General features: G+C 34.8%; 1 protein-coding gene across 24 annotated transcripts in view; it reads right to left on the bottom strand.

Moving 5' to 3' along the window:
• grid1a (glutamate receptor, ionotropic, delta 1a) overlaps positions 1-14,404 on the bottom strand; it is a 492,166-nt gene that overhangs the window by 26,696 nt on the left and 451,066 nt on the right. For all 24 annotated transcript variants that reach the window (XM_087290557.1, XM_087290561.1, XM_087290565.1 and 21 more), the window contains 3 exons: positions 9,035-9,136; positions 3,732-3,929; positions 3,224-3,554 (listed from right to left, as the gene is read on the bottom strand). In XM_087290557.1, coding sequence (XP_087146683.1) covers positions 3,224-3,554; positions 3,732-3,929; positions 9,035-9,136 — 631 coding nt within the window. The remainder of the gene's footprint in view (positions 1-3,223; positions 3,555-3,731; positions 3,930-9,034; positions 9,137-14,404) is intronic.

Here is a 14,404-nt window from a genome sequence, read left to right as displayed (position 1 = left end):
TTTTTGGCAGTGACACAGCACTGCAGCCGTGTAATAAGATTCATTCTCCCATCACCAGTTTTCTCAGAAAAGCTCAACACCTTATAAGCCTGTGCTGAAATGTCAACACAATATTCCTCTCCAGCGCACACAGCCCTGAAAATGTCATCAGTGACACAGAGACGGTGAGAATAAAACGGGAGGAGAAAAAAGATCTGGAGCTCAATGGAGCTCGTTAGAGGCTATAAGTTTTCTTTTGGGACTCACAGTCAAATTATCTGAGATCTGAGATGTCCTTTAAGGCCTAAAAGGATATGCAAAGAGTCTGTAATTGGAAAGGTCGAAGGTTAAGTGGAATCCAGTCTCATTACAGGGTTGAAAGTGCACTGGGTTTCAAACTAAACATCTTGCCTCATTTTAGGGGCCTAAATTTGAATCTTTTAAGGAAAGTTTGATTTATACACAACCACATCAATAAGCAAGTAAAGTCTTACGATTTTAAAATGGAGGCATGGAACCTAACCCCACCACTAATCTCAACCGTCATTAGAGGATGAGCAAGACATACTAAATTGCATGAACTGGATCGTACGAATTCATACGAATTAGCCACTAAATCAAAAAGTTCTGAATTGCCGTGAGATTGTGTTGGTTTTAGGGATGTAACAACTCACTGTGAGCCGGTTGAAAATCGATTCAAACATGTGAAGAATAAAACCAGTATAAATTTTGAATGAAACGCGATACATGTTTTAAACGTTGTGTTTACAGGCACAAACTAGCTTTACTTGCATATCAGCAGTGAGCAAGAAATGGGGTGGCACCGTAAAATGACATCGGTGAAGTGTGGCAGACAAAACACACAGTGTGCAAACTGTGTGCAAAAACTGCAAAACGATGTTTACATATGCTTACACAGATGCCTATACACAAAAATACTATTAATAAGCCACACCACAACTGGAAGCTATGCAGCTTTGCCTGCTCCGACGATGAGTGCTACAGAGATCACACAGTGCATCAGTGTTTTTATAGCGAAAGTGTGGAGATGTTTTTCCGACTAAAAGTGAAAGCTGTTCTGTTACAGAACCAGGTATAGATCATTTTTACCCTCTCTATTACAAATTAGTTTAGCATTTATTAAAAATTTGCTATTTAAAATTTTTCAGGATTATCTCTTTTTAAGTGTATGACACTGATACTTTATTGATTCATTTTTTTCATTTCGGCTTAGTCCCTTTATTAATCTGGGGTCACTACGGCGCAATGGACCGCCAATTTATCCAGCATCCTCATACACTCATTCACACAAATGACTATGCACAATTTAGCTTACCAAATTTACCTATACTACATTTTTGGACTTGTAGGGGAAACCAAAGCACCTGGAGGAAACCCATGCAAACATGGGGAGAACATGCAAACTCCACACAAAAATGCCAACTGACCCAGCAAGGGCTCGAACCAGTGACCTTCTTGCTGTGAGGCGATTGTGGTACTCACTTCGCCACTGTGCTGCCACACTGATACTTTTACTAAGTAATTATACAAATAATATTAATTATTCACCTTCATAATTATAATCAGCTCCTGTCTCTGTCCTACTATATAATTAAAAATTTTATAATCAGTTTTTTTTTTTATGCCAGTGGTCAGTCTCCTGGATCAGAGGGCCACCTCTGTGCACACTGCTCTCTGGTTTAGAAAAGGTTTTAGAAGAGTTTTTTTCATCAGCAGGTGATATTGTAAATGTGCACAACTTATGCCAGAAAACATAGATATGCTGATATTTCTTTTTAAAAATGTAGAATCCCTGCATAGTCACCGTTTTCTTCTTTAGTTTGTATTATTTTAGTATAGATGAGTATTCTCTAGTTTGTATTATTGAGTTGTTGTTGTTTTTTTTTAATAGCAATTTTGGTATGACAGTAAATATATTATTTTGCAAAAAAATATGCAGTATTTGAGAAAAAAATGAAAGGGCTCTTCACCTTAAATTTGTTTCAAATAATTTTGTTAAGTCATTTCAACCCCACTGACAAAAACATAACAAGAGTGTACAATAAGTAAATGGTAACATGAACTGATACTGTTCTTTTAAGGCTCTAACATTTGTTGAACAAGATTATGTGTTCATAAAGTGTTACTTTTATCAGGATTAGAGGAATAATGCAATTTAAACACTATAAGCACATGTTTTACAGTGCTCAGCATATATAAGTACACCCCTCACAAATTATCTTTCAAATTCATATATTTAATAGGCTATACAATATTAGTCAGTACTGAAGCCAAATCTGCAGCTTATACAACAAAATGACTTACGATAATGGTCCAAAAACTAGTACACTTAAATTGATATGTTATAGAAAAATATTAAACACACATAAAAAAAGGAAAAAATATTAAGTTGAAATTTTGTAAGATTAAATTTTTTTTTTTTTGCAATATTCAGGTTGAATTTAATTGCATCATCTTTCAATTTCTAAACATGTTTAGTGACTAAAATATTATTTAATAAATATATCTGTTTAATAAATTTGTTTTGTTTAAATTGACCAAAATACATATTCACTGAGAAATGAATAAAAATATTCATTTTCAAAATGGGCTGTACTCAATTATGCTGAGCACTGTATTATCATATGGTTGTCCTTCATAAGTGAAACTGAAGATTTATTTAAGAAGGTGACCCAAATGCAAAACCTATTTTTATAATCACTAGCCATGTGTGTTTTAGCACCAAATAATCAGTCCAGGAAGTATAATTACAAACCTGGAAACATCTGTAGAAAAAAAAAAACAAAAAAAACATGTCATTCAACATCTGTTGTCAATTGCTTGCATCTTGGTGCTGACAAGATACCCAGACTAAACTGAACAGTAAAAGGTTTTGGCATTTATCTAAAACCCCAAACACACTTCTCCCATCACATACACCTTTAGACATAATAAGTACATCTTTTAACAGTGAGCTGCAGAATTCTTATAGAATACATTTAATACATTTTGACAAACTGTCAAAATGGAGGACTCTAGGGATCAGCTGCAGTGCTGTAAGTTGCATTTGAAGAGCTATATATTCTGCTGAAAAGATGTTTTTTTTTCAAAATAAAAGTATTAAAATGCTGTACTAGCTGCGCTCCTGCAGACAGGAATTTCAGCAAGCGATGGCACCATTCAGGAGAGGTGTCTATTCAGCAGTACCTCATCCCTCATGTTCATGTGACGTGACCCAGCTCACCTTGCTGTACAAAGGCTCCGTAGACGATCCAGATGGCACTTTGAAAAGACGTGGTGACAGAAGCAGGCTGGTGGGGCCCAGGAGGATTCTGGGAGCGGACAGACTGGACGCGTCGGAGCAGAAAGACCATGACACCCACAACAGGAATGGCAGCAGCAATGCAAGCCCACACCGCTAGGTCAAACGGTGCCAGCAAGGAGAAGATGTTGAGTCTCTCTTCTGTTTTAGTCATCAGGATTCCCACTGAATAATCCAGATAACGTTTACTGAAGTCCACTACGTTTTCTCGTTCTGGAGTGATGGTGATGGCTGAAATAGCCACATCTGCTCGCTAAATAGCAATGCATGGAGAGTACATGTTAGACATAAGATGACACGTGTAATGACTTCACAGCTACATGTGCCTAAAGAAATGTAATCAACTGAGGTCAAGTCAATTATAAAGTCAATCATACAAAAAAAAAAAACTATATATAAGCATTACACACTTTGAAAATCTAAATCTCACCTTCCCAATTAGCTCTCCGATCATTCCATTCCATGACCCGTTGGCCTGAGGAGATCCATATTTTGCATCAGCCACCTGGTACATCTCATACTTAAAGCCCAGAATTTTGGCCAGGGCATCTAAAACATCTATGGAAAAACCTTTATATCTTTTGGGCTGACCTAGAATGTTTTCTGCCACCATTACGAAGGGCTCCTCCTAAAGAAGGGAGAAAATTAGAGGCTTATTTGATTCTCTATCACATTACATTTTGGTAACCAAATTAACACTGAAAAAAAAAATGTCTGCAAAATTGTTGTAAACAATTTGAGTATTGTTGCGTGCAGTGTTGAATTTAAACAAAACAAAATTGAATTAAGTAATGTTCAACTTAATTTGTCTGTTTAAATTAAACACAAATAAAAAAAAGATTTTAGTAAATCCAAGGAATCATCTTTAAATATATATATATATTTTTTTTTCAGTGTAGATGAGAGAATGCAAGCACTTGTTTTGTCTTAACATACACTGCCACTGATATTTGGGGTCAATGAGAATTCTGTATTTCTGAATTCTTTGAATTAAGTAGAATACAATACTTACCATTGCTGCAATTATAGTAAATTATACATAGTATAGTATATATATATATTTGAAGTCAGAATTAATAGCCCCCCCTAGAATTTTTTTCATTTTTTAAATATTTCCCAAATGATGTTTAACAGAGCAAGGAGATTTTCACAGTATGTCTGATAATATTTTTTCTTCTAGAGAGAGTCTTATTTGTTTTATTTTGGCTAGAATAAAATCAGTTTTTACATTTTGTAAACAAAAATTTAAGGACAAAATTATTAACCCTTTAAGCTATATTTATAATAGTATACAGAACAAGTTACCCTACCCCTAGTTACCCTAACCTGCCTAGTTAACCTAATTAACCTAGTTAAGCCTTTAAATGTCACTTTAAGCTCTATAGAAGTGTCTTGAAAAAGATCTAGTCAAATATTATTTACTGTCAGTTATTAGAAATGAGTTATTAAAACTATTATGTTTAGAAATGTGTTAAGGAATATGGATTGATGTTAGCTAAAAAAAAATCTTTATTTATGGAAAAAGACATCAATACCACTTTTTAAATCCTGGCTTTCAGAATTCTCTACCACTTTACTGTATTCTAATTAAATAATTTTGCGGGAATGCAGTAAAGTAATAAATTACATTTTTTATTTGTGTAATTTGATAAGATTTACTACAGTCAGTGTTATTGCATTACTTGCGGTACAAATATAGATTTTAGAAAATAATATTTGCTTTGGTCACACTTTATTTTGGTGGTCTGTTTCATACATTGTACCTGGATTTCTCATAATTCTCATTAGATTAAAAGTAGACTGTTAGGTTGGGGTTAGGGTCAGTGTAAATTGACATGTACTTGCAAAGTTTCTTATAGTCAGTTAAATGTCTGTTGAAGGAACAGTATCAACAGATATTAAGCAGATAGTCTACCAATACTCAAAGGGACCATTAAAATAAAGTGGTACCTTTGCTTTTTTTAAATCACTTTTTCCGCTGCAACGTCAGTTAATAAGCATTCGCATTTAAATTGCTGGAGAATGCAAGCTGAAATAGCTGCTGATGAGACTGGTTGCTTCTTCAAGTGAGCATACAGATATTACTTTGATTTCATTGAGTGTAAAAACAAAAATACTACTGTGAAATTCAGTCTATGTTCATTCTATAAGGGAATTTCATCTGCTTTTAACTTGACCAGCAACTGGAAAAGAAAGCATTCTATGACAATACCTGTCAAGGAGGACACCAGCGTCCAAAAACACAGTGGCCCAACTCAGCCTAAATAGGCTAAATTGGATTTTTGTGCAGGATGGGAATGAAGCTAACTTCTGAAAAGTAAAGAGAAGTGTAGCTGCTTATAGGGGGCCGTTTACATGTTGCGTCTTTTGCACCCACAAGTTTGCTATTTCCAATGGAGGCGCAAATTGTGAGTGACGCAAACACACAGCAGACAAGCAGCAGAACACACAGCAGACAAGCGGCAGAAGGCTCTCTTGTATGTACGCATGTCTTTGGATTGTGGGGGAAACCGGAGCACCTGGAGTAAACTGGGAGAACATGCAAACTCCACACAGAAACTCCGACTGAGCTGAGATTCAAACCAGCAACCCTTGCTGTGAGGCGACAGCACTACCTACTGCGCCACTGCGTCACCCTTGGTATTCAGTCATTTGTAATCTATTACTTTAAGTAACTTATCCAACACTGCTTATCTTAAAATAAAATAAATCATACATGCATTTCACGTGCAATAGTTTTGCAGAGTTTTTCAAACTATGATATTTGCGAGTTTAGGATTTTCTCACAATTTACATGCATCTCTCAGAGCATCTTGACACTAATGGACAGGCTTATGAGCTGACATATCCATTATTTGGCGTTAGTGTCACAGATTCAGATTGGATCTTATCAATTATTAATTTGAGGGGAAGCAAAGATGAAAGCAGAGAGCTGCCAGACTAATACGTTTGGACATTTTTCTGCGATTTAAAGATTTAATATTGATCACAAACCATTTCTCTGTGGTGAATCCATCTGTTCAGGTCGTGACTTGTGGTCAGATTGGCTCTCAGTCACATTCAAAGCATTGGCTGACGTGACACTTTTACCAGTGACAGCTGGGACTCTTTGGTCTCAGGTTAATCTAAATGAAGTGTTTCAGTTGACCTGTTACACCATGGCCAGAAGAGCATGCACTGCCCCATCAGACAGAAATTACCTCTCTAAATTCATCTGGGCAATTTGCAGTAAGGCATATCACCACCAAACAAGATTGACTGTTTTGTGAAACAGGCCCTGTGCACTCAAACGCAGACAGATGAAATATCTGAGGCTCAAGCAAGTGAACTGTAATTGTGTTGTGAGAGAGCACCATAGAGATAGACTGGAGAATAAATAAAGAGCAAAGCCCAAAGGAATCCCTGGCAAAAAAAAAAAGCATCAAGAGTGTGCATGACTAAAGTACTGATGTCTGATGAGAAAAAAAGACATACACAGAGCAACCATCTGGAAACATAAACTGCTTATGACAACCATAAATAATGAATGTGACTGTGATCCATAATATAATTTGGCAACACAATTCATGATTCATGCTCCCAGTTCTTTTGGTTTTAAAATCTATTTTGATTAAATTTCTTACACATTTGAACAATAAAAGAAAATTTCAAAACAATAGAATAAAATTTATATCACAATATTACTTGAGTTGTTCGTTTTTTATCTATAAAAAAGTTTTCTTAAATTTTTTTTAAAAAAGAGTAAATAAAAAAAAAATAAAAGAGTAGTCAAATGGGCTACTAATGCTGTATGTTATTTTACTATACACATATTTTGTATAAGGTTGTGGGTAAAAAAGTAGAACTGAAGGAAGAGGAAAAAAAAAGGTCATGATTTTTACAATCAAAATACACACCTGTTTGAATGTTATCACATGATTAAATGGGCAATATCAGTGGTTATCAGCTGTTAGTTTTGGGCCTTCTGTGGCTACTAGTAGGCTAGAATACAAGGCTGTTATCATCCATCCACATGGTTAATCATCTATACTAATAGAGAAGACTCCAGGTCCAGATCTGTATTTTACATTACTGGGACTGTTGGGTTTAGGGTTGGTTAGGATGTTAATAAAATACAATTAATGTAAAATTTAATAAATATTGTAAATAATTCTAGCAGTTAATCAGATTCACTATTAGAAAAGGCTCCGGATCTAGATCTGTTTTTACATTACTGTGACGAATAGGTTTATGGTTGGGGTAGGGGTAGACATTAATAAAATACAGTTAACGGGAAATTTAATAAATAATATAAATAATTCTCGTTAACAGAATTGGCCACAGCCACATCCAATCTATAGCTGATTAACAATGTTGATGAATTATAACAGCCTTTAGCGCCTACTATTACCTCTACTGGCCCATATCTATTAGCTGAATGACGCCTATTTAATCGAGTGATGACATTCAAATCAACTGAATTACAATTTTATGAATTTTAGAAAATCACAATTTTACCCTGTCCTATTTGGACGCGTCCGCTAGTTTGCTTGAGTGCACGTGGCGAATGTGACATCATCACGATGTTTGCAGAGGTTTGCTTTGGGTGCAAGCAACATGATTTTGGCTGACAGAGCATATACAATTTTTTGAGACTCAAGCAAACAGTTCACACTGTGCAGCGTTTCAATCGAATTAAATAATGAATCATTTTGAAGAGATTTTGTCTGAAACAGGTACGACTGTACAGACATCTTTATGATTCATCCATGTGTGATCATAGGGATAACCAGATGGACAATAATTCTTGACTAGAAATTTCAACAACAGTGGGAAAGGAGGCACTTTTTTGTAAAAGCTTAGAAGCCAAAACAGGTTATTTAATTACAGAAATTTGTTTTTTCACCATTCATTTTGAATTCAAAATAATTTAATAGTTACTATATAATTATTATATAATAATTAAGGAACAAATTATTTGATTCATAATTGAAACACATTATTTGAACCTATCAGTTTACAACACACTGATGCCCTGTTTTTTTTTTTTTTTTTTTTTTGGAGTTTATTGGTGATCATAGTTTTTGCTTTCTATAATAAAAATATATATATATTTGTAGAGCAACCCATGTTCTTTTGTAATTAATATTTTAATCAACTTTAATAGGTAGAACTGTCTGAGATCACAAGCAAATGATGCATCAAAGTTTGATTTAAAAATCATGAATGGTAAGAAAAATCTTTATAATCATTAAAATAATTTATAAAAATAATTAGTTAAAAAATCTTGAACGATGTTATTAATATGACATATTTCTGGAAACCTCATCTACTTTGTGAGGTGAGAACTCATTCAGAGGAGGCGCGCGATGTGGTGCCAGGCGAAAGTATAGATCAGACTTTAGACTATTATGGGAACAGATGACACTACAAAGTATATTTGTAATTCATGTAAGACATGATTGTGGAACAATACTTTTTTTTTTCTCTATAGCAACATTCCAGCCATCCAATCATTACGTGCAGGAACTGATTAGAACAGTGAAATAAAATCCCTAAGCTTATAAATGGGGTTAGTGGGTTAAACAACATTATTCAATCAAAAAACAGGGGAGGGAAAATGATTGCTTGACAAGAGTTGTTATTCAAAGAGCATGTACTACTAAATCATCCTTTTTCATTCCAGTAACCTGGCATCAGTAATACTTTGATTGGACCAACAGGGAGCTGAATCAGATTTGTTGAAATACGCACCAGTAAGGTCACCACTTTGAGAGTAATTCCTTGCATGCCGTGATCAGCCCGGTTCTCCCTCAGACTGCCGTTCAGCCCACGATCAGAGTCCCACGTCGCCAGCTGCGAACAGAGAAAAAGAAAGAGAGAGACGTGATTGAGCTTTGATCAAGTTTTAGATGGCAGACATGATTGCAAAGAAAAGGAAGAGGACAAAAAAAAGTGTACACAGGAAGAACAGGGTCATTGCTGAAAGCCTGGCATGACCTCAAATGTACACAAACACTCTTTTGTCAATGTTAGACAGAAATCAGTAGCTCTTTCAAAATTCATCTCAAAGGTTTGGCGGTTTGTGCTTTTTGTCACACGCCCGGGTGAAAATGATCATGTAATCATGTGAGGTGGTTGCCTTGGCAACAGCTGTCACATTTTCACCTTCTCTTTTGAAACTAAATTGAACACACACATGCGTGCACACACACATACACACATGCATACACACTAGGAGAAATCTGCTTTTTGTCTATATGATTCATAGGCTGTTGATTAGAGCCAATATCACCATAGAAAACAAAATAAAACAAAAACATAATACAAAAAAGAACAACTCTACCAAAACTTGTATTTAATTTCTAAAGGTCTTGAAGACTAGACAGAACAATACTTTGTCTTTTAACTTTTTTTTTAAGATTTAAGAAATCAAAACTTAGTGGATTAAAACTGGCTTTCAAACATTTAATTTTCTTATATATATATATATATATATATATATATATATATATATATATATATATATATATATATATATATATATATATATATATATATATTGTTTTTTTTTATTATATGACATTTTACATTTTTAAATGACATATACAATATAAACCATGAAAAACTCGACTAAATTGACAGACCAATTAGAAACACATACATACAGAGGGGAAATAAGTACTATATTCAACAGCATTTTCCTCAGAAAACATATTTCTAAAGGTGCTGTTGAAATTTTCACAGAATTTTGATAACAATCAAAGAAATACATAAATAAAAATAAAACAAATCTAATTAGTTTAAAAATTTAAAAAAAAGTATTGAACACATAAACAAAGTGAGGTGCAGAAAGGCAGTGAAATGTTTTCAGTAACCCTCTGGCCTTCGTTGGTGAAAATTATTATTAGCTTCATTAGTCCAACATCTATATTATCAGGATGTCGAAGATGAAACCAGGGTGGACATTTCAGCAAGACAATGATCCAAAAGACAACCAAGGAAACTCTCAAATGCTTTCAGAGAAAGAAAATCAAGCCGCAGAATGGCCCAGCCAATGACCTGAATAAATGTAATAAAAAATACAAATTAAAGGCCAGTTTTGATAGACAAGACCCACAGAACCAGCAAGATTTGTACACTCTGTTGAAGTCTGTGAAAAAAAATCACACCTGAGCAATGCACGACTTAAGCAACTATCACCAAAAAAGACTCTTATATAAAGTATTAAATACGTTTTAGTGGTTCAGTACTTTTTCCTTGTGTCATTTCAGTGGTATTCATTCATTCATTCATTCATTTTCTTTTCGGCTTAGTCCCTTTATTAATCAGGGGTCGGTACAGTGGAATGAAAGGCCTTCATTGTTACTAACATAATTTTTTTTCCTTTTTTTTGTTTTGTTTGTATTGTTTGGGTTTTTACCAAAAATCTAGTTTAATTCCATTCAGGTCCTTAGGAAATATTTTTTCCCTGGGAAAAAAAATATAATGGATGCATATTGTAATCAATGCACATCAAACTGAGATCTTTCAAGATTGAGTTAGTTTATTAGGCACCATGACAGAAAGGATTGCTAAGGTTTTCTAAAAACACAATCTCTGAGAAATATCAATATCAAAAGTGAAAATACTTCAATTAATATGCAAATATTCTATTAGTGAATATCCACATAATACAAAACATGCACATTAATCTCTATTCTTCTTCAGTTTCTTTATATCAGTCCATGAACAAAAACTCTTTTCAGCTTTGTGGGTATTATCCTGTCTGTGAGTCACCACATTGGTAGAACATAAGCCAGTTCCTGAGCCAGAGCAGAAATGACAAAAGGAAACTGCTTATATTCTCTGTTCAGAAGCAATGACAGCACTTCTCTGCAACACAGCAGTGCACTTGAAGATGAAAGCTCTGATGCATCTATCTTTAACTTTAGGCCCATTCATCATAATCCCAATATCCCACTAGATCCATTGCTTCGCTGTGACTGATTCGGCAGGCCACTGCACTCACATCTAGGAAAGAAGCAACTCTGACCCAGAAATCATCCATGGCTTCAGTCTGGCCAGTGTTTGACCCCAAAATCCTCTATGAGTGACAGGATGACAGAGGCCTTAACATCAGTCCCTATGACACATGTCATATGTATTCACTGTAGTAGCCAATAACCTGCATCTGTCACAATAATAAGCCCTACCTCATTCTTAATAGCAGATTCAGCTCAGATAGACAGATTTATTACATATGTAGAGCTATGTACCATAATATATCTAGAAGTTTTAGGAAATAAATGAAAGAGATGTGATGTCTAACTGGTATTCATACGTTACTTTGGATATAATTGTAATAATTTAATTTTAATTGAATACATTTTAAATTATTAAATAGTCAATCAATAATGTGTTCAAGTAATTCACTCACACTGACTTTTTCAGCAAATAAACAGGTCTTTATGAGAGACTCCGATAAATCATTCAGTTAAATGATTTATTCAAACATTGATTCATTCAGGATCAAATCAAAGTATTCATTGCTGAGTAATAATAGTCAACTGAATAATTCACTTTATTGCATATTTATCACGTTTAGCTATAAAACAAGCCAAATGGGCTCTAGGTTAATAATCTAGGTGCAAAGTCTAAAGTGCATGGCTCAAAAGCATTAAGGGTGTGTACGAATCCACTTTTGCACTGCATTTTAAGGATATAAAAATATGCCATAGCGCATGGTCTAACAGGGTTGTGCGCATTCTCTTAATGAGTTATGGGTGTGTTTTGAGCATAACATGCATTAAACCAATCTCATCTCTCATCTCCCATTCTCTTTAAGAGTTAGTTAGTTCACGCCATGGAGCATCTGCTATTTACATGGCGGACTTTGTAAGTGGAAAAAGCTGAATGCTTTACTAATGAGAAAACAGTTAAACAGACCCTCTGCAGCTCAAGGATAGAGAACAAGCCTTCTCCAATTTACTTTCTCTTTACTTTACTTTTACTCTTTACTTTACTCCTTTTGTTTGTTAAGCACAAACATTTATTTCAAAACTATTTCTAAATTCAGTTCTAGTTTCCAGCAAACAAATAAATGAAAAATAATAATGAAGTATGGTCAAAAAACCATTTATAGTTATTTCCAAACACACGTATTCTTATGCCCCATATGGTGGTGCATACATTTCCAAAACCCAACAGATGGACAAATCTAAACTTGTTTTTTTTAATATATAAAAATCATATAATAAACAATACTGCTTATAATAATAACATTATACAAATGCAATTTGTCGTGAATAAACTGAAAAATCCCCCTCGAAATGGAAAAGGCAGTGGTTTTTATATTTATTTCGAAAAAAATAATTTTTGTAACATTTTAATCCTTTACATTTTTTCATATGTAAATATATTTGCGTATTTCTGTACATCTACTTCAGTCAGTTTTACAGTTTTACAGTCTATTTAAGTTCTTCAAAATAGCAACGTGCCAACAATGCGCCTCAACCCATCTTCTTTTTAAACCGGAACACCTATGAGTAAACAAAGTGGCACAAATGAAATAGCTATTTAAACAACGTGGAGCAAAACATGAAAATTAGGGTTGCGCTGGTCTGAGACTTGCAACAAATTATGCCAAAAACGTCTTAAGCCTTTTAGCGCCGGATGTATGATAGGACCCTAAGATAGTTGAATCAGTTGACACATTTGAACATGGATTGATTAAGATCTGAAATCACTGTACCATATTTTGTTGTATCGTCTGGATCTTTCTCAAAACTAATCAAAGTAACTGGTGACATTGTTTCTAAAATGAAAGCTTCTTAATAATAACTTTATTGAACTGTTCTGTAAAATCAATATCGTACAATGAGGCATCTGGTCCCTCTGGCCTCTTCTCTGCCAATTTGGCTTTACTTGGGATCATCACAGTTATTTTGTGTTTTTTTTTTAAGCAAATGTATTTTATTATGCTATGTTTGATTGATTTGTGAATCGCATGAATTAATCATTTGTGTTGCCTTTTTACTTTGAACAGAAATTAAATCAGAAATGTAGCTGTATCTGCCTTCACCAAGCTGTAAGTTGAGAACTGGTCTGTCATAAACACATCAGTTAGTTTTCCCAGGTGAAGCTTGCAGGGGTTTTTCTTCTTCATTTCCCAAAATCTTCTCTTTTAGCTATGCTGTTAAATTGTTAATCATGTGGGTGGGTGTTGACAGAGATGAGAGAGCAGTGCGGCTTGTCCACTGGAGATGTTCTGTCAGCGAACACTTGAAAGTCAAATCTGTCCCACAGCACTAAAGAGGTTTCCATCATCTGCAAGCCTGTGTGCATATGCGTGTGTGTGTGTTAGTAGAATCAAAATTGATAAAATTCAGTGTCATGTGTTTCTTAAAGGGACAACTGAACTCAAAATAAACTTTCTATTTTTCACTCTGCCTGTGTTTTAAAACTTACAATATATGACATGGCTCTCCAGGGTTGTTATTATTGTTCACAGAAACTAAACATAAAACTAACACTTATGCACTAAAACTTATATAGGGTACTTAAGATTTAAAATTAATCAAACTCTGGCATCTAAGTTGTATATATATAAACCAGGGTGGACATTTCAGCAAGATAATGATCCAAAAAGGAAACTCTCAAATGGTTTCAGAGAAAGGAAACCGAGCTGTACAATGGTACAAATGTTCAGTGAGTCGCAGTTCTGTGGGGGCAAATGCCTTGTTGATGCCAGAGGTCAGAGGAGAATGGCCAGACTGGTTTGAGCTGATGGTCAAATAACCACTTGTTAAAACCTAGGTATATGCAGAAGTGCATCTCTGAATGCACAACACGTCCAACCTTGAGGCGGATGGGTTACAGCAGCATAAGAAATACAATTTTCACAGGCTCACCAAAATTGGACAATAGAAGACTGGAAAAACTTTGCCTGGTCTGATGAGTCTCGATTTCTGCTTTGACATTCGGATGGTAGGGTCAGAGTTTGGCATCAAAAGCAAGAAAGCATGGATCCATTCATCATTGCTTCAGGATGCTGCTGATGGGGTAATGGTGTGGGGGATCTTTTCTTGGCACATTTTGGGCCCATAAGTTGCTGACCATGTTCATCCCTTTATGACCACAGTG

Source organism: Danio rerio, chromosome 17 (assembly GCF_052040795.2).
Source record: "Danio rerio strain M-AB ecotype USA chromosome 17, GRCz13ab, whole genome shotgun sequence".
Lineage (NCBI taxonomy): Eukaryota > Metazoa > Chordata > Actinopteri > Cypriniformes > Danionidae > Danio > Danio rerio.
The sequence above is the reverse complement of the archived record's forward strand: the minus strand, read 5'-3'. Positions and strand labels throughout refer to the sequence as shown.